The following is a 24,619-nucleotide window of genomic DNA, read 5'->3' on the forward strand; positions in this document are numbered from 1 at the left end:
GTGATAATTTGTGGAGCTGAACAGTACAGCTCTGATAACTGCACAGCGGCCGTAGCGGGGTACTGCAGATCCACTCTTACATATGAATAGGGGCGGGTGTGTAGTACGCGGATATGGCCACCATACAGCTGTCAGAGTTGTGCCGTTCTGCTTCGCACTGCACTGGGAACAGCTGATCGGCGGGGGTGCACCACCACCAGTTTGATATCATTGACCTATACTGGATTGGCCATGAATATAAAAGTAGTGGACAGCCCCTATAAGCTCTAGCGCCAGGAACAGAAAGCAGCACATAGCTCATTACTTGGACCCGCACACTGCTTTACACTTTAAACACTAGGTGGAGCCATATTATTTAAGAAAATGTAACTATGGATCTATTTTTTGAGAATGTGTCAAATATTGTTAATTTTTATGTAATGTGGTAAAATCCTTTTAAAATGTGTTGTTTAGGCATTTCACAAGATCAGAAAGCTGCATGGTATGGAAAAGCTGTACCGATCCTCCGCCAATTTCTGTCCATACTTGCAGCTGATCACGTCCTGTCTATCCTATGGGAACACAAGGCCCACTTATTCCCTTTTAAATTAATAAAATTAATATAAATAATGCAAACTGACTCAGACTGATGTGGAATAAAATCTTGTGGCCGTGAGGCTTTATTAAGGTTTAAAACAGAATAAAATAATTAAATAAATACCATTTTATATCAAATTCCTCCAAAATTACCATAAACACCATACTTTCCAAAATAAAGTCCTTTAATCCACCATACTTTCCAAAATAGAGTCCTTTATTAAAACTGAAGACCAAAATCATCCCAATAAAATTGGGATATTTTTGCCCCAAAAGGCTGAACATCAAAGATGAGAAGTCCGCCACAGCCGAGAAAGACAAGATTCCACAGCAGTCTGAAGACTAAGATTAAAAATATCCAGGCCAATATCTTCCAAATGGACACCGTCCGGCCTATACGAACCCGGAAGATAACCCCCAAGATCGACATGATGATAAGACATATCACCTGTTGACTGTAAAAATCTTTCCAACACCTGTTGACCCTTTTTCTGATGTTCTCCATGAACTTTAACCTATCAGATGCCCAAATAAGGCGAGGAACGATCTCTGACAAGATCAACCAAGACCCAGGGAACATGGACTTGATCAAATGCAGGTCCCGCTTAAAATACCCTAAAAGGTCTAAGGTTGGGACCTTGCCAATATCGTTCCCGCCAACGTGCAATAAGATAACATCAGGAGGAGGGAAGACCCTTGAAAGTTGACTAAGGCACGGACAGACATGGGACAAACGCATGCCTCTCATCCCAAGCCAATAGATGGCCACTTGCGAGGTGTCAAATGATAGATTCTCACAATAAGACCGAACCAAAGCTCTCTTTCAGGCCCAAAAGATGACTGAGTGGCCAACAATCCATATGATAATAGGACCTATAAAAGAATAAAACAGTTAAACCAACAGAGCAGGACGTATGTACAATTTAGCTCTATTAGAATCCCAACGCCCCATACGCTGAATTTGCATATCCCCTAAACCTGCTCTAGCCGCCTCAGTGGCAGCCCCAATTGAATGTGACGAAAAATTAAAATGCCCTAAGTTCAAACGACCCAGGCATTTTTTAAGTACTGCAGAAAATTGAAAACAAGTAACAGGTTCCCCATTTTGATGACCAAACAGGGGACCTGCCATATGCGGCCGTATGGAACATCACTGATGAAGATTAGCTACCGGGCACACGGGAGAGCCCGGAATTTCCCAAAGCTTTATACTTACACCATATCCAAGTTAATCCATCTTAGAACGGCGAACCAGCAAAGTCACTGCAGAAGACAAAAATGAGAGATCCTCCGCTTGCAAGCCGGAGGCCCTATTACGACTATAACAGATCAATTCCCCAATATGAAAAGCCCCAAAGAATGCAGTGACAAAACAAGAACTAAACAGGCAAACTTCAAATGGGGTAAACAAAGATCCTTTAATGAAAACCAAAGCTTAAGCAATAAGTCTCAAGAAATCGTCCGGCACGCATCTGGGTCGCCCTCCCAGGGCAGCGGGGTACTCGGTACCGGGCCGGTGTCAAGGTGGGAATGTGTCACAGCAGCGGTGACCCGATCCGTGGCCCTGGGCGCCCAATATCAATGGCGGTGATGTTAATGGTGTTAAAGTTTATTACAATACTTCGTGATGCCACCCGTGGTGTTTGGCAAGTAAGATGTTGAGCCAACGCTGCATGCAGATCCGCTGGGACCGATGGTGTGGTGCAGCAAAGATGGTGTAGCTCCCCACTGGTGGAGCTGTAGTCCCAGGGCAGTGTAGGTGCAATGGATGAGGAGAGGCGCAGAATGCTATGGATGCTGGTGCCCAGGTGTAGTGGTGCGGGAATAACGGGAGGACACCTGAGTATGCGGTTCCAAAGCTTTACTCACTGTTTGCAGTTCACTCAACTGCCTGTCTCCGTACCGTGTTCTCCAGGTCAGGGCTACAGCCAACTTCCAGGCAGGATGGGATTCTCCCTTCCACACTCCGCCAACGACTCCTCCAATGAGCCTTTAGGTGCGAAGCACTCCAGTACTTAGTTACCCTGGAATGCCTCTCTCTAGGTGTTCCTAGTCTTTACTTGTATGACAGACAGCTGTAGCCTGCTTCGGGGACTTCTCACTGCATCCCGGCTCTCTTTTCAGTTGCTGTTGTGTCCCAAGTCTATGATGGGAGCTAGGCGTTAGCAGCTCACTACTCCTCCGGTGTCTGTTGCCAGACATAAAGATCCAAACAACCTCGGGGACCGGGCCCCAGCCTTTGCGCTCTCTGGACTGGAAGGGTTCTCTATCTTTCTTCAACCAGCTTCCCACTGTCCTTCTATTCTCCTTCGTTCCGATCTGTTCTCTCTTATGGAATCTGTAGTCTCCAGTCTACGTCTCTTTCTCCTTCTCTTCCTTCCCTAGGGAGCTCGTTCCACTAAGACCAGTCCTCAGCCTCTCCTGACTGACTGCCTTCCTCCGCCTTGAGCTCCTCTCAGGCTGACCTGCTGTCAGCCTGCTCTCTCTCTCAGACCCTCATCTGACTGACCTCCTTCTCTGGGACTCACCCCAGACTGACCTGAAATCCTGCAACTTCCCTCTCTTTTATATCTAACTCCACCCGCCTCCCCAGCACCTCTCGTATTACGAAGCCAGGGACCACAAAAGGCACCCTATGACCTTTCCAGCATAAAGCATGGATGGGTCCCTGCTGAACTATCCTGTGTGTGGGGTGCAGGTGTTGGAATGCGGAAAGGAGTTCCCAGCCTACCTGGATGGTGGGGCACTACACCTTAGGAGAAGGTGCAGTATCTCTGTGGCGACTGAAGCCTCAGGGGCGCCACACATCTGCCATAAAATGCAGCTTTTTCACACCTTTTAGGAACTGCCTAACAGAAAAAAGGCTCATCAATGAAGTTCCTCCATAAAGCTGAAGAAAAACGGAAACTCCAAAGAGCAGCTTAGACAAACTCGAATGGCGTAAGCCTCGATTGGCTAACATATCACAAAAAGATAGCACACAATCAGTTCTATTATTGAGGACATTAAAATCCCTAGAAACACAAAAAGTACACCACTCCTGCCAAGCAGCTGCATAAGCAGCCCAAGTTGAAGGAGCTAACGAATTCCTGACATAACTTATGGCTAATCTAGAATCAGAGACCACACCTCGGAAGGGACCACCATCCCATTGCGGTTCACTGTAGGGTAAGCCTCCTGAAAACAATTCCATTGCTGGTGAGAGAGGAAAACTGCAGGATTGTCATGCTAATCAGTGGTCAAGGCTGATCTCAGCCATATATTAAGACGTAAACATTTAAGAACAATATATCGGAGAAGCTTGTTAGCTATATACAGTTTGGACGAAAGAGTGTTAATGACCATGACGTCCCAGGGGAAGAAAAACGCAACAAAAACCGACGATTGGAAAAACAAGAACCCCGAAGCTCCACCCAAATTAGGATTAACAGCAAATCCAAAACCACAGCGTTAGAACTCAAATGTACCGCTGCAAAGAAAAGAGGCCACGAGGAAGCACACCATTCGTTCCCATACAGAATCCCAAAACCCCTTGAAGGAAGAACATGCCAAAAAAGCCTAAATCTTCCGCAGCCGAAAAAGGGGATTGGATACAGCAAATCCCATTAAAATCTTTTAAAAAACCTGACCAAACCAACAGGAGCAGTTATCCGAATATGGGATCACGGAGAAGACGCCCCTTTTGTAGCCTCATACATACGCCAAAGAAAAGGGTGGCCCATAGGCATTATACGAAGAGCGAAATTGAGGCTCCCCAATAAAGATTGGAAATCCCTCAAAGTCGCTTTATCCTTTCCCAGCATAGCAAAAAGCAGACCCTTCAGCTTACAAATTTTCTCATCAGATAAGCTGAATTCCATCTTGGTAGTATCGATGGTAATGCCCAGATACTAAAGGCAGCGACAAGGCTGCACAGTTTTATCGGGAACTAATGGGACTCCAAATTGGCCCATAAGCTCCACAAAATGATTCAAAAGAGAATGGCACTCAGAAGTGCAATCCCTACCAACAAACAAAAAGTCGTCGAGGTATTGGAGCACTCCGCCAACAGGGCAAATAGAGCTCACTGTCCACGCCAAAAAGGTTGAAAAAGCCTCAAAATAAAAACAAGATAACGAAAAGCCCATGGGCAAACAACAATCAAAATAAAAATGCCCATAAAAATAAAAATCGAGAGAATTAAAACTGGAAGGCCGTATTGGCAGTAAACGAAAAGCCAACTTAATGTCTGACTTAGCCAGCAAGCAGTTAGCGCCTGAACATTGTAAAAGCTCAACCGTACAATCAAAGGAGCTATAATAAACCAATAAGGTAGAAGGATCAACCTCATCATTGAGAGAACCCCATTTCGGAAATGACAAGTGATGAATGATACGAAATGCACCAAATTCCTTTTTAGGAACAACCCCTAAAGGGGATATCCTAAAATCCAGAAAGTGGGGCTCAGAAAACGGCCCAGAAATACGGCCAAGCCGCAATTCTTTAGCAATGTGCAACGCTACTGCCGACATATGAGAAAAAAACGATGACAAATTCCTTACTAACGAACAACCGTGGCCCCGAAAACTAGGAACCTTAAAACCAAAACTAAAACCTTCAATGAGACGGAGCGCCGTCTGTCTTTCTGGGAACCTGGCGAGCCACGGTAACATTTTTGCCAGATTCACTGGTGTCGTAGCTTTTAAGAAACTGCTCATGTCCCTGGACAGTTAACTGGCCCTGTTGCTGCTGTTTTTTAAAACATTTGAACGCAGCATGATTGCCCCCACAGAAAGAGCAATCATGGCGAAACCTCCAAGAATTCAACCACTTACAGGTAGATTCGTTAAACGCAAAACTAACTCCCTTACGAAGAGTCTGTCCAGCAGATGGTTTGGAAGATGGAGTACGCTGGGGTAACATCAGGTTAAGCCATAACCCGATGTCTTTCACACCCCAGTGTAATGAAGGATGAACCACCAGCTTCTGCCGGAACGATTCATCATATTGCAAACATGCGACACCGCCAAAATTGCGGTACGCCTCCATGATGATATCCAAATGCTGAAACAAACCACTCCACAAAGAAGGAGCCCGTTCTCCTAAAACCAAGGCGTAGATCACAAACGCCTGTAACCAAGAATGGAAAGACCGATAAGCCTTGCGCTTATCCGAATCTTGCTCAGATTTGTCATCCTTCTTGTCCCCTTTGTCCCTATTAACTGGCAATAGGGAAAAAATATCTATAATATTCCCTATTCCAGATTTTCTCTTTCACGGATGTGGATAGATGGAAACCCAAAGGGGACAATTCACATGTTAACACTTCTTTATAAATAGACTCAGACACATTAGACTGAGCAATTGGTAATGAAGGAGAAATCCCTGAGCCAATCCCACCCTGCCTCCCAGGGAACACATTAGCTAAAGCTTGACTAACTAAAGATTGAACTAATTCCAAAGAAAGACCCTGAGAAAAATTAGAAACTGCAGAGTTCTCACCACTAGTCTGAGGCAGACGAGGACGGGCACCAGCATAGAGACCGACAGCAGGAGACGCCGACCTCACAGGAGCAACAGCCGGGGCAGCAATGTTGTCACGACGATGAGGGAAGTCATCATCAGAGGAATCAGAGTTCGACATCCAGGCTCTATGAGCGACGTCCATCCTTGAATCCGGCAGAAGTTGGTGTCCAGAGGAGGATCCAGGTAGCTGCAAGTTCATGGGAGAAAAAGCAGAGGCTGAGACAAAAAAAAGCAGGCCTCTGGGTGGCACAGGCTAAACCATCCAAGCCTGTAGATGGCGCTCCCACAGCAGAAGACAGAGGCCTATGAGTGTCCATAACAGGAACCGCAGCAGGGAGAGACAACAGGTGAGCTGGACACAACAGTCCCGGGGCCTCTAGGCTGGTCTCGCGAGTTTCATTGAGACTCCCGTGGAGATGACCGGCGACGTGACGGTAAGACATCACGCTTATGCGGCCGCTTACCCCGCGAGGAAGAAGCAGGGGAAGGAGACCTCCGGTGTCTAGAAGGGGGCTGGCATCTCTTCCCTGGAGCTGGGGACGGTGAATAGCGTTCCCTGGGAGGCTTCTTCTTGCGCAGACTGCGCCCTGCAGCTTCAGGTAAATTACTGGCGGCTCCGGTGCTTGAAAAGGCATAACGGGGGCAGCAGGGCCCTGTGGTAAGACCAAACAGGTCCGCAGCCAGTCCTCACCCCCTGACTGACCGGCTCTGAGGAGAATGTCAGCCACCAGCTGGTCCATTGTTTGATGGTCAGAGCTGATAATGAGCTCTGACAGGAATAGCTGGCTATAAATAGCCCGCAACTTGCCGCCAAAAATTCACCAGCCAATCAAAAAACACACCTGGACTTACACATTTGATTGGCTGGACATAAACCAATTGTTAAACATACCTGACAGGAGATGGCTAGCAACAACAAAAAACATCCTATGCCTTTCGGCTGTAATAGATAAACCCATTAAAACAATAGGGGCCCGTGTTACCATACCCTCCCCCGTTAAACACTTAGGGGAGGTTTCATGACATCTGCAGTCAATCACTGGATCTAGCAAGTGCAGAGATTGCTGAGGGGTTTGTAAGGCTTTTTTGCTCAGATTTTTATCTTCTTCGGTTGGAAAATCTTTTATCGCCAGGTACAGACAGCTGTAGATTCTCTCATCCAAGAGAATCAGGTGGATAATGCAAATGACACTGATCAAACTCTGATCATAGTGTGATCCAATTCTCCCAGATGAGGAGAAGATGGGGAAAAAAAGTTCTCCATCTCCATTCTGTCAGTCTGCTGAAATCAGACTGCAATCAGATGTCATTCGAGATCAGTCTGATGTCTGCCCCCTTCTTGACGTGCATGGCTGAGTGCGATACGAATATTGGATCAAACTGGGCACACAGCGATTCTTTCGTCAGGCAATCTCTGTCAGAGGAAAGAAAAAATCAGCCATGTGCACCCCCCGATACACTACTAATATTGGTCTGAGTGTGATCCGATGTTTTGTCGCATCGCACTCAGACCGAAAATATGGTCATGTGTACGAGCCCTAAAGGGAACCTATTCTTAGGCCGGAGTCACACTAGCGACAAAAACGGACGAGTGTAATGCGATAAATAATCACATTGCAATCGTTCCAATGTTAATCTATGGGGCAGCTCCCATCATCCGATTTTTCCTCAGTCGTTTTCCTCGGGCCAAGACAATCGCCGCATGCTGCGATTGTCATCGATTATCGGATTGGACTCGCCAATGCAAGTCTATGGGTGCGATAAAAAATCGGATTACAAACGGACCCCAAGTGTGACTTGCGATAAAATCGCAAGACTTCTCCAGGTGACAGGAAATTGCATCAATTATAGAAAAGGGGCAAAGCAAACCAAGCCACCAGGAAACCAGATAATTTAATAGTATAAAACCTGAGGCAAAATCATTTTTACTTTGCAGAAAAATATATTTATTGAAGCATGGAACATAGACAATACAGATTCCCCAACGTTTCGGCTCAATCGAGCCTTTATCAAGGGTTTATCTGTGTGGTCATATGATCCCTTCTTAAATATTCTGTATAATCAATGTATTGCTGAAAGAAGACGGCGGCGTAGTCCCCTGTGCTCTTTGTTGCCATGATTACGAAGAAAAAAGCAAACCTGCATCCATCATGGCAGAAAAATATTATATCATCAATACTTCCACCATGGCGGACACAAATGACAGATTCTAATTATATTGTTACTAAAAGAAAAACTTTATTTCTGCCGTACAACAAAACGGCCCCCGGCGGAGATGGAAGGCCCCGCGGTCAGGCCGTAGGGCTGTCTGTGAGCTGCCTGTCCAGGGTGATCTCGTCCCATTGATTGAAATATCAGGAATTCTCAGACTGCAGGTATGAGTGGTACATGCGAGAACATGGCCAGGATTCTGGACCTTACACAGAGAACATATTTAGAACAATGAGATACTCACTATATACTATATTCTGTCATCAGAACACCAAAGAGAGCTTATATCCTCATAAAATAAAATATAGTACCATGGTAAAAAATTCACTAATCTCAATTATGCAAAAAAGTGCAAATAACTTTATTAAACAGGGCAAGAAAAGAGCATATAGTAATCACCATGTAAACATTACAGAGTTGATAAAAACCAGTGGACAATGATGCCACATACTGTATGTGTGGCTTACACAAACATCATTAATATGTGTCACCTCAGGGAACCAGGACAAGGGTTACAAAAATGCATGACATGATGTAACCTATAGTTTTCTCTGATGACGTGGGAGATTTGGCTTGATTTTGTGACATTTCGGACTTGGTAGATCTTTTTGAAATGCTTTATACTATGTTTTGTGACCCTTGGTATCTCTTTTCTTTGGATTGGAGACACTCTCACTTCAACATTCTGCCTGTCCATTTCACTTTTTGATATGTATGCCCATTTCTCACCACCCCATGGGGACAACCTTTTCTGCCTGTCTCAGTGGAACTATAGGTTATGTAATTACATGCATTTTTGTAACACTGGTCCTGGTTCCCTGAGGTGACATATATTAATGATGTTTGAGTTAGCCACACATATGTTGCATCATTGGCCACTGGTTTTCATTAACTCTGTAATGTTTACATGGTGATTACTATATGCACTTTTCTTGCCCTGTTTATACAATAAATTTGCACATTTTTGCATAATTGAAATTAGTGAATTTTTTTACCATGGTACTATAATTTTATGGGGATATAAGCTCTCTTTGATGTTCTGATGACTGAATGAGTGGTACACGTGGATTGGTGGCATCAGGGGGCACCACTGCCCCTCTGCGGCGGCTCCTGCAGCAGGTCACCATCTCCTCCTGGACCCATATTGCTGGTGTGAGGAGAGGGGACCCCCGATACATCATACACTCACCCCCCAGATGATAGATCACTGCAGCCATCAGCCCAGCAGAACAACGCAGCATGCTACAAGGGAATAGGACCATTCGTGATGTCAGCAGCATGTGATCAGTCACATGACTGGGAGGAGCCAGGCTGTGGGTATAGGCGTTCTGCAATAGGTAATTACGGAGCTCTGCACAGTGCAGCATGCACATGTGAGATGCAGCGGAGCTGTGTGTGCTGGCTGCTGCCATCACCTGTGTGTGTATAGCCTGCTGCAGGTGTCCCAGTGTGTCTCACGGCTGCTCAGTGGCGGATAATAATGGGGCAATTTACCCTGGGCTGTTGGGCCCCTCCACACCACTGGGCCCTGGGCTACGGCCCAGATTGACCTCATTATAATCCACCACTGAGTATATACCTAAATGGTTTGGCCTGAAATAATAATAGATCTTCTAACCCATACCTTAATACCTCTTCTTTTTCGTCCTTTTTCGTTAAAGTATGTTCTGATGAAGGTCCTTTGGCGCCCTGAAAACGTTAATGAATTTTTATTATTGGTCTTGAGCCATAAGAAATAGAAATTCTCTAATTTTGAACTTGCTTGCAAAATATATTTGTATATGTTGACAACATAGACATAGTCTGAACACTTGTGTTTTGTGTTACATTGCAGTGACTGATGTGACAAGGTGTTGGCGCAGCTGTAGGGACTCATATAGGAGGGAGAGACAGCTGCGGACCCGTAGTGGAGTGGCCGCAACCACAAAGAGGAAATGCCTCTACTACGACCGCCTCAATTTCCTAGCTCCTGTTATGGATCTGAGACCGTAACTGCATGGCTTTAAAAATTCTATTTTGTCTCAAATAGTAATGTTTTGCACTTTTTTTTTCAAATATAGCACAGAGTCAAACCTTACGGAGAGGGAGACGGGTTCCGACTCCGAGGTTCACATTTATCCAGTGGGTGATGGTGCTGAAGAGGCTGTTCCATCTTCAGCAGTTTCAAGATGCACCCAAAAACCACCACCAGAATCTGCAAGTCAGGCAGCACATCCCAAGGACCAGGGCAACAGTAGCAGTCCCACCATGCCTCTGGATACCTCTCCCCAGGCTTCTGCCATCCCACGATGAGGCAGGCGCAGGAGAGAAAAGCGCAACTTCTGGAACAAGGAGGCAGTTGGACAGAGGTGTTTTGGACTACTTGGCCACAGCTGCTCATGAAGATGGGGAGGAGGCTTATGGGCGCAGTCTGGCACGGTACCTCAGAGAAATTCCCTGTGAGTTCAGGCTGCATACCAGAGGGGCTCTACAAATAGTCCTTGTCACCGGCACACCACCCAATATTCCCAGCACAGTATTTTATTTTTTGGAAAGGTGGCAGCGTTCAGCCAAAAATCACATACATCTGCTGGGAAGCCATCAAGTGCCGAGTCAATCAGTCTCTGATCCTCCTCCTCTGCCACGGATGCCAACACCCCTCTGCCACAGCCAGCACCAATTCCAAATGTGCATCAACAGATCCAATATATGGGCCAGGGCGCACATGCCCAATATGGCCAATTTAACATACCCAATGTTGGAGGCTCGCCCTAACATGGACATGGTAGATGTCACGGGGCCTTTCTCCGATACCACACAATCAACAGAGCGAGGGAAGTGTGAGCAATCCCAAGACCTTTATTATAGGCAAAACTAAAAGGTCCATAAACAATCCACCACACTGAGGATACAATAGTCAAGAACACGAATGCAGTTCAGTATCAGGATGAATGTCCAAGGAGATCAGAGTCCAATAATCCAGCAGACAGAGGATAAAATGGGTCAATGTACAGCTCCTGTCCTCTCCAGCCCCCTCCTTATGTCCAGGAGTAGTCAGACAGGTTGGGGCAGTTTTCAGGCCTCCCAGACCTGACAAAGGTGCCTTGGGGACCCCCTTCCCGACCCATGACGCCTACGTAGGCATCATGAAAAGTAGTGCCCAAACGACACATGACGCCCCGTTGGCGTCATGGTATAAATAGCCCCCCTGCGGGTCGGGTGACCGGGATCAATGAAAGGTCACCCAACCCGCACACACAGGACCCTTTGTGCTTCACTACAGGGGGGGTGGCTTAGCTCCCACGTGGCTACCATCGCTCTGATTGACTGTTGAAAGTGAAACAGCCAATCAGAGCGATAGTAATATTTCATCAATGAAATTTGATGAAATATTACAATCCAGCCATGGCCGATGCTGCAGTGGCATCGGACATGGCTGGAGACACTGATCGCCCCCGCCACGGACTGAGCGGAGCAATTGCCCGCCGCTGTCACAATATGCTCCCCCTCCCCTTCGCTCCCCACCGCAGTCCGATCACCCCCACTCACACTTCACGGTGCCTCCGAGTCCCCGCTCTAGCTCTCAGTGCCCCACCATCCCGGATCATGGGCACCGCCATCTCGAAAATGGCAGGCGCATGTGCAGTATGATTGTAATATTTCACCAATGAAATTTAGTGAAATATTACAATCCAGCCATGGCCGATGCTGCAGTAGCAATGGACATGGCTGGATACACTAACCTGACCCCACCCCACACCGGCTGGCGAGGGGCGATCGCCCCCACCACGGACTGAATGCAGCGATCGGACGTTGCCGTCACGATCTGCCCCCCCTCCCCTTCCCTCTGCTCCACCCCACAGTCAGACCCCCTCCTCATCCTCCTCGGTACCTGCTCTGTCCCGCTCTGCCTCCCGATGTCCCGCCTTCCCTCCTGCATGGGCACAGTCATTTTGGAAAATGGTGGGTGCATGCGCAGTGCGCCTGCCGGAATATGCCGGCCAGCAGATTCAATCATTTATTTTGATCACTGTGATAAACTCTCACAGTGATCAAAATAAAAAAAGTAAATCACCGCCCCCTTTATCACCCCCATAGGCAGGCACATATAATAAAATAAAGAAAATATTTTTATTTTTCCATTTAGGGTTAGGGCTAGGGTTGGAATTAGGGTTAGGGTTGGAATTAGGGTTGGGATTAGGGTTAGGGTTGGAATTAGGGTTAAGATTAGGGTTAGGGGTGGGTTGGGGTTAGGGTTAGAGTTGGGATTAGGATTAGGGGTGTGTGGGGTTAGGGTTATGATTAGGGTTGCGATTAGGGTTGGGGGTGTGTTGGGGTTAGGATCGGAGTTAGAATTGAGGGGTTTCCACTGTTTAGGCACATCAGGGGGTCTCCAAACGCGACATGGCGCCACCATTTATTCCAGCCAATTTTGCGTTCAATAAGTCAAACAGTGCTCCCTCCATTACGAGCCCCAACGTGAGCCCAAACAGTTGTTTACCCCCACATATGGGATATCAGCATACTCAGGAAAAATTGCAGAACAACTTTGGGGGTCTAATTTCTTCATTTTCACTTGGGAAAATAAAAAATTGGGGGCTAAAAAAATTATTTTTGTGGAAAAAAAAAGTTATTTTTTATTTTCACGCCTGGGCGTTATAAAATTCTGTGAATCACTTGGGGGTTCAAAGTGCTCACCACACATCTAGATAATTTCCTTGGGTGGTCTAGTTTCCAAAATGGGGTCACTTGTGGGGGTTTCTACTGTTTAGGCACATCAGAGGCTCTGGAAATGTAACATGATACCCGCAGACCATTCCATCAAGTCGGCATTTCAAAACGTCACTATTTCCCTTCCGAGCCCCGACGTGTGCCCAAACAGTGGTTTACCCCCACATATGGGGTACCATCGTACTCAGGACAAACTGGACAACAACGTTTGGGGTTGAATTTCTCCTGTTACTCTTGTGAAAATAAAAAATTGTGGGCTACAAAATCATTTTTTGATGAAAAAAAATATTTTTTATTTTCACGGCTCTGCGTTATAAACTTCTGTGAAGAACTTGGGTGTTCAAAGTGCTCACCACACATCTAGATAACTTCCTTGGGGGGTCTAGTTTCCAGAATGGGGTCACTTGTGGGGGGTTTCTACTGTTTAGGCACATCAGGGGCTCTGCAAACGTAACATGACGCCCGCAGTCCATTCCATCAAGTTGGCATTTCAAAACGTCACTACTTCCCTTCCGAGCCCCGACGTGTGCCCAAACAGTGGTACAGCCCCCCATATGGGGTACCAGCATACTCAGGACAAACTGGACAACAACTTTTGGGGTCCAATTTCTCCTGTTACCATTGTGAAAATAAAAATTAGCGGGCTAAAAAATAATTTTTTGAGAAAAAAAAGTTATTTTTATTTTCACGGCTCTGCGTTATAAACTTCTGTGAAGCTCCTGGAGGTTCAAAGTGCTCACTATGCATCTAGATAAGTTCCTTAGGGGGTCTAGTTTCCAAAATGGGGTCTTTTGTGGGGGTGCTCCAAAGTTTAGGCACACAGGGGCTCTCCAAACAAGACTTGGTGTCCGCTAACGATTGGAGCTAATTTTCCATTCAAAAAGTCAAATGGCGCTCCTTCCCTTCTGAGCCCTGCCGTGCGCCCAAACAGTGGTTTATGACCACATATGAGATATCGGTGTACTCATGAGAAATTGCCCAACAAATTTTAGGATCCAATTTACCGGTGTACTCAGGAGAAATTGCCCAACAAATTTTAGGATCCATTTTACCCTGTGGCCCATGTGAAAATGAAAAAACTGAGGCTAAAAGAAAATTTTTGTGAAAAAAAGTACTTTTTTTACGGATCAATTTGTGAAGCACCTGGGGGTTCAAAGTGCTCACTATGCATCAAGATAAGTTCCTTGGAGGGTCTAGTTTCCAAAATGGGGTCACTTGTGTGGGAGCTCCAATGTTTTGGCACACAGGGACTCTCCAAACGCGACATGGCAACCGCTAAATATTCCAGTATATTTTCCATTCAAAAAGTCAAATGGTGCTCCTTCCCGTCTGAGCCCTGCTGTGCGCCCAAACAGTGGTTTATGACCACATATGAGGTATCGGTGTACTCAGGAGAAATTGCCCAACAAATTCTAGGATCCATTTTGCCATGTGGCTTATGTGAAAATGAAAAAACTGAGGCTAAAAATTTTTTTTGTGAAAAAAAGTACTTTCTTTTTTACGGATCAATTTGTGAAGCACCTGGGGGTTTAAGTGCTCACTATGCATCTAGATAATTTCCTTGGAGGGTCTAGTTTCCAAAATGGGGTCACTTGTGGGGGAGCTCCAATGTTTAGGCACACAGGGACTCTCCAAACGTGACATGGCAACCGCTAAATATTCCAGCATATTTTCCATTCAAAAAGTCAAATGGCGCTCCTTCCCTTCTGAGCCCTGTCGTGCGCCCAAACAGTGGTTTATGACCACATGTAAGGTGTCATTGTACTCAGGAGAAATTGGCCAACAAATTTTAGGATCCACTTTATCCTGTTACCCATGTGAAAATGAAAAAATTGATGCTAAAAGAAAATTTATGTTGGAAAAAATAAAATGTTCATTTTTTCCTTCCATGTTGCTTTAGTTCCTGTGAAGCACCTGAAAGGTTAATAATCTTCTTGAATGTAGTTTTGAGTAGCTTGAGGGGTGCAGTTTTTAGAATGGTGTCACTTTTGGGTATTTTCTGCCATATAAGACCCCTCAAAGTGACTTCAAATGCGAGGTGGTCCCTAAAAAAAAGGTTTTGTAAATTTTGTTGTAAAAATGAGAAATCGCTGGTCAACTTTTAACCCCTATAACTTCCTAACAAAAAAAAAATTTTGTTTCCAACATTGTGCTGATGTAAAGTAGACATGTGGGAAATGTTATTTATTAACTAGTTTGTGTAACATAATTCTCTGGTTTAACAGAATAAAAATTCAAAATTTGAAAATTGCAAATTTTTCACCAAATTTCTGTTTTTTTCACAAATAAACGCAAAAATGATCGACCTAAATTTACCACTAACATGAAGCCCAATATGTCACGAAAAACAATCTCAGGATCGCTAGGATGTGTTGAAGTGTTCCTGAGTTATTACCTCATAAAGGGACACTGGTCAGAATTGCAAAAAATGGCCAGGCCATTATGGTCAAAATAGGCTGGGTCATGAAGGGGTTAAGGCACTACAGGGGGTTCATCAAGAGGCATAGACACAGTCAGGCTGCAGACTGTAAGTGAGCTAATTCAATTATCAGACTTTTGGAAGGTAATTGAGACTAGACAATATGGGGAGTACACGGAATGATACAGGGCAACAAGAGAACACTATGGAAATCCGTAAAATATAAATAGTACACAAAATGATACCCACATAACATATCACACCATCACAGCGATGTACTATAGTGGGTGCAAATATTGGCGCAAAAGGGCAGCATTAAAACATAAAAAGAAAAATTGTTTAATTTATTGCATATTTTTCCTTTTTATGTTTTAATAAATAGCAATTTTTGATTGGAGAGCGCGGTTACACTTGGGGCCACGGAAATCAAATTGTGACTCGATTTTCCAAGATTTCCCTCTTAAACTCTGCTTTGCAGGTTGCGGGATGCAGTGACACAGGGAAGGCAGAGCAAGGGTTAACCGTTGAACAATTTAATTATAACAAGGGAATTCCTCGCAGGGCGATAACAGTTAAATTGAAAACAGGAATTGTAATGTAACAACAGTCCAGTTATTAAACTTACCGTGTCTTTAGGTTCCTCAGCTGCAGGCAGTCTACTGGGGGTGGTAGTATCAGCAACAGCTGGTATGGAGTCTTCTAGGTGGATCTCAACAGATCCCGGTTCGGCTTCTAGCGGCAATGGGCAGTCACCATTTCTGCCCGTTGAGCCCCTAGTCCATGAAGTTGTGCAGCCTAAGTGAGGATCGCTGTAGTGGTCTCTGTCCAGCACAGGTGCCGCTGCACATCCGTCAGCAATAGGGAACGTACCTCAGGGTCCTGAACTCGGCCCTTGCTCCTCCGTGCAAGCACTGCACTCTGCTTAGATTGGCGCACGGCGCTCTGCACATCCTCTGACTTAAGGGCACGTACATGAAGGCTCTGACGCAGTTCAGCTCCGCACTGTCTCTCACGCTGCAGGGTGCGCCACATCCTTGCCTCTCCTCTCGCTGCCAGCAGGAAACTGGAGACTTTCTAGCGCTTTCTGTTCACTACTCGGCTTAACCACGCCCCTTCCTCCCAGTTCAATGGACCTTTCTGGTCCCTCATTCTTTCCCCCTGGCAACACTGGGGACAGCTTTGATAGTTCTGGACCTGGTATCATGCAAGTACCCGCAGCCTGGTCTTCCACCTTACACGGTAACTATATACTGATTTGCATATGGTGAGGAACAGCGGTTGACACCTTACCAGTCCTTTATTTTTTGGTTAGAAAAGTTGTCTTGCAAAGTAAAATCAAAACCAAATTTCACTCATCTCACCAACACACAAGAACTTATTTCCAAAGGGTTTATATTCAAATTGAGGTTATGAATAAGTGAAATAAGGACCAAAAAATCCTCGAAAACTGATGGCCTATACAGCTTCATCAATGTGTAATATCCTACAAAACCCTTTCACTACAGTGGACCCTCAAGTTACAATGTTGTCAGGTTAACATACTGTATATAGAACATACAACGGTCTCCTCAAGGCCTTTGTACCATGAAACCACATTTATCATATGACATTGCAGACACTGTGGATCTGTGACGCCTGTGATCTGTAGGAAGATGCAAGCAATCATCAGCAAGTTCATTACACTGGCAAAACACCAGTAGTGGTGACCTACATGTCCTGGTTGGCATCTAGCAGTGCTGCTCTATAGTACCGGGCTACATGTTCCACTGACATGTGTTTCGTCACCTGTGCTGAACCCTCAGTCGTTCCTCTGCAGATAAGCATCTGCCAAATAGAGTTTCAAATTGGCAGAACTCTGTTGATGACACATGAAATAAAGAAATGTCTTTGTGCAAAATAAAACATATTCTATCAACAAAAAAGAGACAGAGGTGAACGGGTCTTATTGAGAAACATTTGTGTAAATAACACAAGGACCTCTGATCTGTTCCCTCAGCCGCCCCCTTATCAATAGAAAGCGAGGTTATAACAGGCGAACAGCAGCTGGATGAGACGCTCTTCGTATGGTGCCTAGTAAGAAATGAGGATGACTCCCCAAGTGCTGCTATGGCTCTGCCTGTTGGGTAAGTACATGTCCATCCAAGCTCATGAAGGAATCTGTCAATTTGCATATTTAGGATGTTTAGCCACCGGTTCCCAGCAGTGATAACCTCCACAATCTGCTGTTATTGCTGGAGCTGACACTGTACAATGATCCATGTAGGGAGCTAAAGCCTGCAAAAATATACCTAAGTGATGAGTAAATCTGACTATAATTGAATCCGACAGTTTGCTTGAATTTGGCAAGAAAATAACATTCCTATTAGTTATATTTGAAGCTAATGAAATGTATATTATTGTGCCCTGAGGTTTCTCCAGAACATAATAAACATATGTAAAAAAAATGATACTCGCCTGTCCCGCTGTGCAGCCCCGCTCTGGCCCAACCCTTCTCTCCGGTCCGGTCTCTGGTGCGGTCTTCACTGGGTTATCTTCGACATCTTCTAGCACCTGATATCTTTGGCATCTTCTGGCCACACTACTGATTGGACCAAAGATATGTGAGGGTTGGATGAGTATTAATTTTCTTAAATGTTTTTTAAATCCCTACACAGTCCTTGTAATTTTGTTGGATTCACATAAATGAAATTGCCAAAAAAAAAAAATTCTGATTCTGTCAAATCTGATATTTTTACAAAACTCAAGATGAATTGACTTTGCCTCAATAAGATCTTCTCATTTCTATAATTATAATTTTTTTTTATGAATAACATTATCTTTACAGAATAAAACAAAAATATATATTTGTCTTTGCATCTAATTTGTTTTAGGAATAATATATTATTTCTAACAATACACTTCAGGGCCCCACACTCCAAAATGATCATGAGCCTCTGTACTTCGGTTGAGTGCTGTGTCCCTTCTGAATATGTTCTTCTCCTGACAATGAATTGACAAATACCTGATAGCAATAGATTGATCTCAACATGGGAAATTTTAATTTATTTCTATGGATGAAGTAACCATTGATAGTTTTGAATGTATCAACTGTGACTCACTATTTAACCAATATTCATTACTATTTACGAATTCCACATTTCATTGGAAGCTCATGGGGACCTTCAGAGCACGACCATCCTCTCCCCAATGTGCATAACAGAGCTGCACATAGAATAGCTGAGCTGTGCTGCAACCCACTTGTCAGGGAAATGGCAATACTGTAGAAGGGTCTGGGGGGGGTTAGAAAAGGCTCATAGTGGGTCGCCCTCCCAGGGCTGTGGGGTACTCGGTACCGGGCCGGTGTCAGGGGGATGTGTCACAGCAGAGATGACCCGGTCCGTGGCCCTGGGCGCCCAAATCAATGGTGGTTTATGAGATAGTTTATATGGATAGTTCGTGACGCCACCTGTGGTGTTCGGCAAATATGGTGTTAGGCCGACGCTGCGAGCAGATCCTCTGGGACTGAAGGTGTGTGCAGCATAGATGGTGAAGCTCCCCAAAGGTGGAGTTGTAGTCCCAAGGCAGTGTAGATGTGGTGGGCACGGTGATGTAGCAGTGCCGACAGGGTAGGAAGCAGACAAGGCACAGTGGGGTGCAATTTTCTGTATCTTTACTTGGTAACTGCAGTCCAGGTTCCTGATTACAGATGGTAATGGAGCAGGTTAGCCTGGAAGCAACTCTAGGATTCTCTCTCACAGACGGGCTGTGCAGTCTCCTTCCTAGCGCTTTGTGGTGTGAAGCACTCCAGTCCTTAGTTACTCTGAAGTTCCTCCTGTCAATTGTTCCTAGAACTCTCACTTGCACGGCAGACAGCTGTAGCCTATCTCAGGGACGCCTAGCTCCCGGCTCTCTATCCGTTTCGCTGTTGTGCCTCAAGTCTGAAATGGGAGCAGGGCATTTACAGCCTCCTACCCCTCTGGTATCTGTGGTAGGACCTTTAGTATCCTTGCCACCTTGGAGACCAGGCTCCAGTTTGTGCGCTCTCAAGCTGAGGGAGCTCGCCTGCTGCAGCTCAACCTCTCAGCTTCATTCTCCACGTCTGCACACTTCACCCTCCGCAGACTAACTAACTCCACTTCCTCCTGGTCCTCAGAGGTCACTCCTCCCCTTCATCCAGGTTTAGAGCTCCCCCTGCTGACCCGGAGTGGAACTGTGTTGCATGTAAGGATTGACTGTGAGAGAGGTCCATCATTGCCTCCAAGCCTGGCATTACCCTCCCCTGGAGGAAGGCAAAGCCAGTGTGGCGACCTTACTCCTGGGGGCGCCACAATAGTTGCACTTGTTTTTTATTAAGCAGATAGGGTCATTAGATGTTAATGTAGCCGGTATCAGAGGGATTTTCAGCATAGCATAGCTGAGCTTTGCTTACAACCCAGATGTTAGATATTTTATTAGAGTAAAAATACAGGGCCCATACATCTTAAGTATTAATGTACAAATACATTAGGTAGGCAATATACAAAACATATACCTACACTATGCGCAGGCCGAGATTGGCCATCTTCCCGACCTGGCAGATACCCGGTGGGCAGCAGCAGTGAAGTAGAAAGTGGGCCAGGGCCCTGTTTTATGGATGCTGGCCCTTTAAATATTCTTCATAGTGTCAAGGCCTTATGTGTGTGCACACGCAACGCCACTGCGGTACATGGAGCTGTTTCTAAGCCTTTCCTTCTCTGTGCACACTGCAATAGACGCACTGAAGCCTTTCATCTGCCTTCATCTCCACGATCTGGGAAAATCCTGAGATGGCGCCTTTTTATGTATACTTCTGTCCTAATGTCTCATTTATGATGTTTATGCACCAACCCCAGTGTCTCCTATATAATGAATATACAGCAATTGCACTGCATCCTTTATGATGTATATACACTAATCTCAGTGTCTTCTATGTGATGTACAGTGGGTATGGAAAGTATTCAGACCCCTTTAAATTTTTCACTCTTTATTTCATGGCAGCCATTTGGTAAATTCAAAAAAGTTCATTTTTTCTCATTAATGTACACGAGTTCTACACCCCATCTTGACTGGAAAAAAACAAATGTAGAAATGTTTGCGAATTTATTAAAAAAGAAAAACTGAAATCTCACATGGCCATAAGTATTCAGTCCCTTTGCCCAGTATTGAGTGGCAGCACCCTTTTGAGCTAGTACACCCATGAGTCTTCTTGGGAATGATGAAACAAGTTTTTCACACCTGGATTTGGGGGTCCTCTGCCATTCTTCCTTGCAGATCCTCTCCAGTTCCGTCAGGTTAGATGGTGAACAGCTATGAAGCAAAAAGTAAAAAATTTAAAGGGGTCTAAATACTTTCCGTACTCACTGTATATACAAGTCTTCTATATACACTGTTTTCCAAATTATTATGCAAATGATATTTTTCTATGATTTTCCTAAATAGTCGGTGCAAATGACAGTCAGTCTAATAAAAGTCATCACCTGTTAGAAATACATCAAATTTTATTGAAGAAACCTCCCAATAATAACAGTATAATCTCCAAAATGAATAAAAACTCAAATTGCACTGTTCCAAATTATTAGGCACAGTAGAATTTCTAAACATTTGATATGTTTTAAAGAACTGAAAATGCTCATTTGTGGAATTTGCAGCATTAGGAGGTCACATTCACTGAACAAAAAAGCTATTTAACTCTAAAACATCCTAACAGGCCAAGTTACATGTTAACATAGGAACCCTTCTTTGATATCACCTTCACAATTCTTGCATCCGTTAAACTTGTGAGTTTTTGGAGAGTTTCTGATTGTATTTCTTTGCATGAAGTCAGAATAGCCTCCCAGAGCTGTTGTTTTGATGTGAACTGCCTTCCACCCTCATAGATCTTTTGCTTGATGATACTCCAAAGGTTCTCTATAGGGTTGAGGTCAGGGGAAGATGGTGGCCACACCATGAGTTTATCTCCTTTTATGCCTATAGCAGTCAATGACTCAGAGGTATTCTTTGCAGCATGAGATGGTGCATTGTCATGCATGAAAATGATTTTGCTCCTGAAGGCACGTTTCTGCTTTTTATACCATGGAAGACAGCTGTCAGTCAGAAACTCGATATACTTTGCAGAGGTCATTTTCACACCTTCAGGAACCTTAAAGGGCCCTACCAGCTGTTTCCCCATGATTCCGGCCCAAAACAAGACTCCTCCACCTCCTTGCTGATGTCGCAGCCTTGTTGGGACATAGTGGCCATCCACCAACCATCCATCTGGACCATCCAGGGTTGCTCGACACTCATCAGTAAACAAGACTGTATGAAAATTAGTCTTCATGTATGTCTGGGCCCACTGCAATCGTTTCTGCTTGTGAGCACAGTTTAGGGGTGGCAGAATAGTAGGTTTATGCACCACAGCAAGCCTTTGAAGGATCCTACACCTTGAGGTTTCGAGGGACCCCAGAGGCACCAGCAGCTTTAAATATCTGTTTGCTGGTTTGTAATGGCTTTTTAGCAGCCGCTCTCTTAATCTGATGAACTTGCCTGGCAGAAACCTTCCGCATTCTGCCTTTATCAGCACAAACATGTCTGTGCTCAGAATCAACCACAATCTCTTAACAGTACGATGATCACGTTTAAATTTTTGGGAAATATCTAATGTTTTCATCTCTTGACCAAGGCATTGCACTATTTGATGCTTTTCAGCAGCAGAGAGATCCTTTTTCTTTCCTAAATTCCTTGAAACCTGTGCCCTGCTTAATAATGTGGAACATCATTCTTAAGTAGTTTTCTTTATTGGGCTCACCTGGTAAACTAATTATCACAGGCATTTGAGATTGATTTCAGTGATCCAAAGAGCCCTGATACACAATACCATCTATGAGTTTATTTGAAAAACAAAAAATTACATCTTTATGACACTTAAATCCAATTTGCATAATAATTTGGAACACAGTGTAATGTATATATAGCAGTTGCAGTTTCCTATGTGATTTATATACAGCAGTCACAGTGTATCCTGAATGATGTATATACAGTAGTTGCGGTGGTTCCTATGAGATGTAAATACTGCAGTAGCAGTTTCTCCTATATGATGTACATACAGCAATCCCTGGGGCATCTGAGGGCTGGTGGTGTTAGTCTGAGAGGGGTAAATATGGAATATTTGGAATCCCAAACCATTTTTTTCTTTAACTTATTTATTAGCTAAATACATATACAGTAAAATACACACACAGTGCACTAATTATATGTGTCACTGACATCTTTCTATCTATTCTTTGTATATACAGTGGGGCAAAAAAGTATTTAGTCAGTCAGCAATAGTGCAAGTTCCACCACTTAAAAAGATGAGAGGCGTCTGTAATTTACATCATAGGTAGACCTCAACTATGGGAGACAAACTGAGAAAAAAAAATCCAGAAAATCACATTGTCTGTTTTTTTTTCATTTTATTTGCATATTATGGTGGAAAATAAGTATTTGGTCAGAAACAAGCAATCACGATTTCTGGCTCTCACAGACCTGTAACTTCTTCTTTAAGAGTCTCCTCTTTCCTCCACTTTACCTGTAGTAATGGCACCTGTTTAAACTTGTTATCAGTATAAAAAGACACCTGTGCACACCCTCAAACAGTCTGACTCCAAACTCCACTATGGTGAAGACCAAAGAGCTGTCAAAGGACACCAGAAACAAAATTGTAGCCCTGCACCAGGCTGGGAAGACTGAATCTGCAATAGCCAACCAGCTTGGAGTGAAGAAATCAACTGTGGGAGCAATAATTAGAAAATGGAAGACATACAAGACCACTGATAATCTCCCTCGATCTGGTGCTCCACGCAAAATCCCACCCCGTGGGGTCAGAATGATCACAAGAACGGTGAGCAAAAATCCCAGAACCACGCGGGGGGACCTAGTGAATGAACTGCAGAGAGCTGGGACCAATGTAACAAGGCCTACCATAAGTAACACACTACGCCACCATGGACTCAGATCCTGCAGTGCCAGACGTGTCCCACTGCTTAAGGCTGGTTTCACACTTGCGTTTTTTTTGCGGGATTTTAGCGCTAAAAAACGCATGTTTTTTTTTTCCTATATTTTGCATGGGATGCGCTTATGTGCGCATACACATGCGTTTGTATGCGTTTTTCCGCGCATGCGTTTTTGTGCGGAATGCGCTCGGGCGCACAAAATGCATCCTGTTGCATTTTTTGGGCGTCCGACTTGCCTCAAAAAAACGCATGCGCGCAATGCGTTTTTTTACAGCAAGACACCCATTATAAGTCTATGGTGAGCATATGTGCGCATTGGCATGCTTATGTATGCGTTTTTTTGCACATGCGTTTTTTTTTTTACCATTAGTTTAGACAATGGAATTTAGGGGTTTGGGTTAGAGTTAGTTAAGGGGGTTTAGGGTTAGGGTCAGGGTTAGGATCAGGGTATGGTTTGGTTAAGGGTTAGGGTCAGGGTTAGGGTCAGGGTTAGGGTTAGGGTTAGTAAAGTCATGGTTTGGGTTAGTGTGAGGGGCCACCTAATGTTGGAAAAAACCGCAAACGCACTAAAAACGCATACAAACGCATAAAAACGCTGCGTTTTTTTCATGCATGCTCATAAAAATGCTTGAAAAAAACGCAGCATCTGTATGCGTTTGTATGCGTTTTTTTGCGGGAAAAACGCGCTGCAAAACAAAGCAAGTGTGAAACTAGCCTAAGCCTGTACATGTCCGGGCCCATCTGAAGTTTGCTAGAGAGCATTTGGATGATCCAGAGGAGTTTTGGGAGAATGTCCTATGGTCTGATGAAACCAAACTGGAACTGTTTGGTAGAAACACAACTTGTCGTGTTTGGAGGAAAAAGAATACTGAGTTGCATCCATCAAACACCATACCTACTGTAAAGCATGGTGGTGGAAACATCATGCTTTGGGGCTGTTTCTCTGCAAAGGGGCCAGGACGACTGATCCGGGTACATGAAAGAATGAATTGGGCCATGTATCGTGAGATTTTGAGTGCAAACCTCCTTCCATCAGCAAGGGCATTGAAGATGAAACGTGGCTGGGTCTTTCAACATGACAATGATCCAAAGCACACCGCCAGGGCAACGAAGGAGTGGCTTCGTAAGAAGCATTTCAAGGTCCTGGAGTGGCCTAGCCAGTCTCCAGATCTCAACCCTATAGAAAACCTTTGGAGGGAGTTGAAAGTCCGTGTTGCCAAGCGAAAAG

At 44.6% G+C, this 24,619-nt stretch overlaps 1 protein-coding gene across 1 annotated transcript in view; it reads left to right on the forward strand.

Annotated features, from left to right (window-relative positions):
- The first annotated feature begins 17,399 nt into the window (after nt 1-17,399).
- The window catches only part of LOC141091146 (saxiphilin-like), a 137,192-nt gene continuing 129,972 nt past the window's right edge, over nt 17,400-24,619 (forward strand). The window contains exon 1 of the mRNA XM_073576544.1: nt 17,400-17,544. Within this exon, the coding sequence (XP_073432645.1) occupies nt 17,502-17,544 (43 nt within the window). The 5' untranslated portion in view covers nt 17,400-17,501. The remainder of the gene's footprint in view (nt 17,545-24,619) is intronic.

Source organism: Dendrobates tinctorius, unplaced genomic scaffold (genome assembly GCF_039654945.1).
Source record: "Dendrobates tinctorius isolate UK_male_01 unplaced genomic scaffold, ASM3965494v1 ptg000049l, whole genome shotgun sequence".
Classification (NCBI taxonomy): Eukaryota; Metazoa; Chordata; class Amphibia; order Anura; family Dendrobatidae; genus Dendrobates; species Dendrobates tinctorius.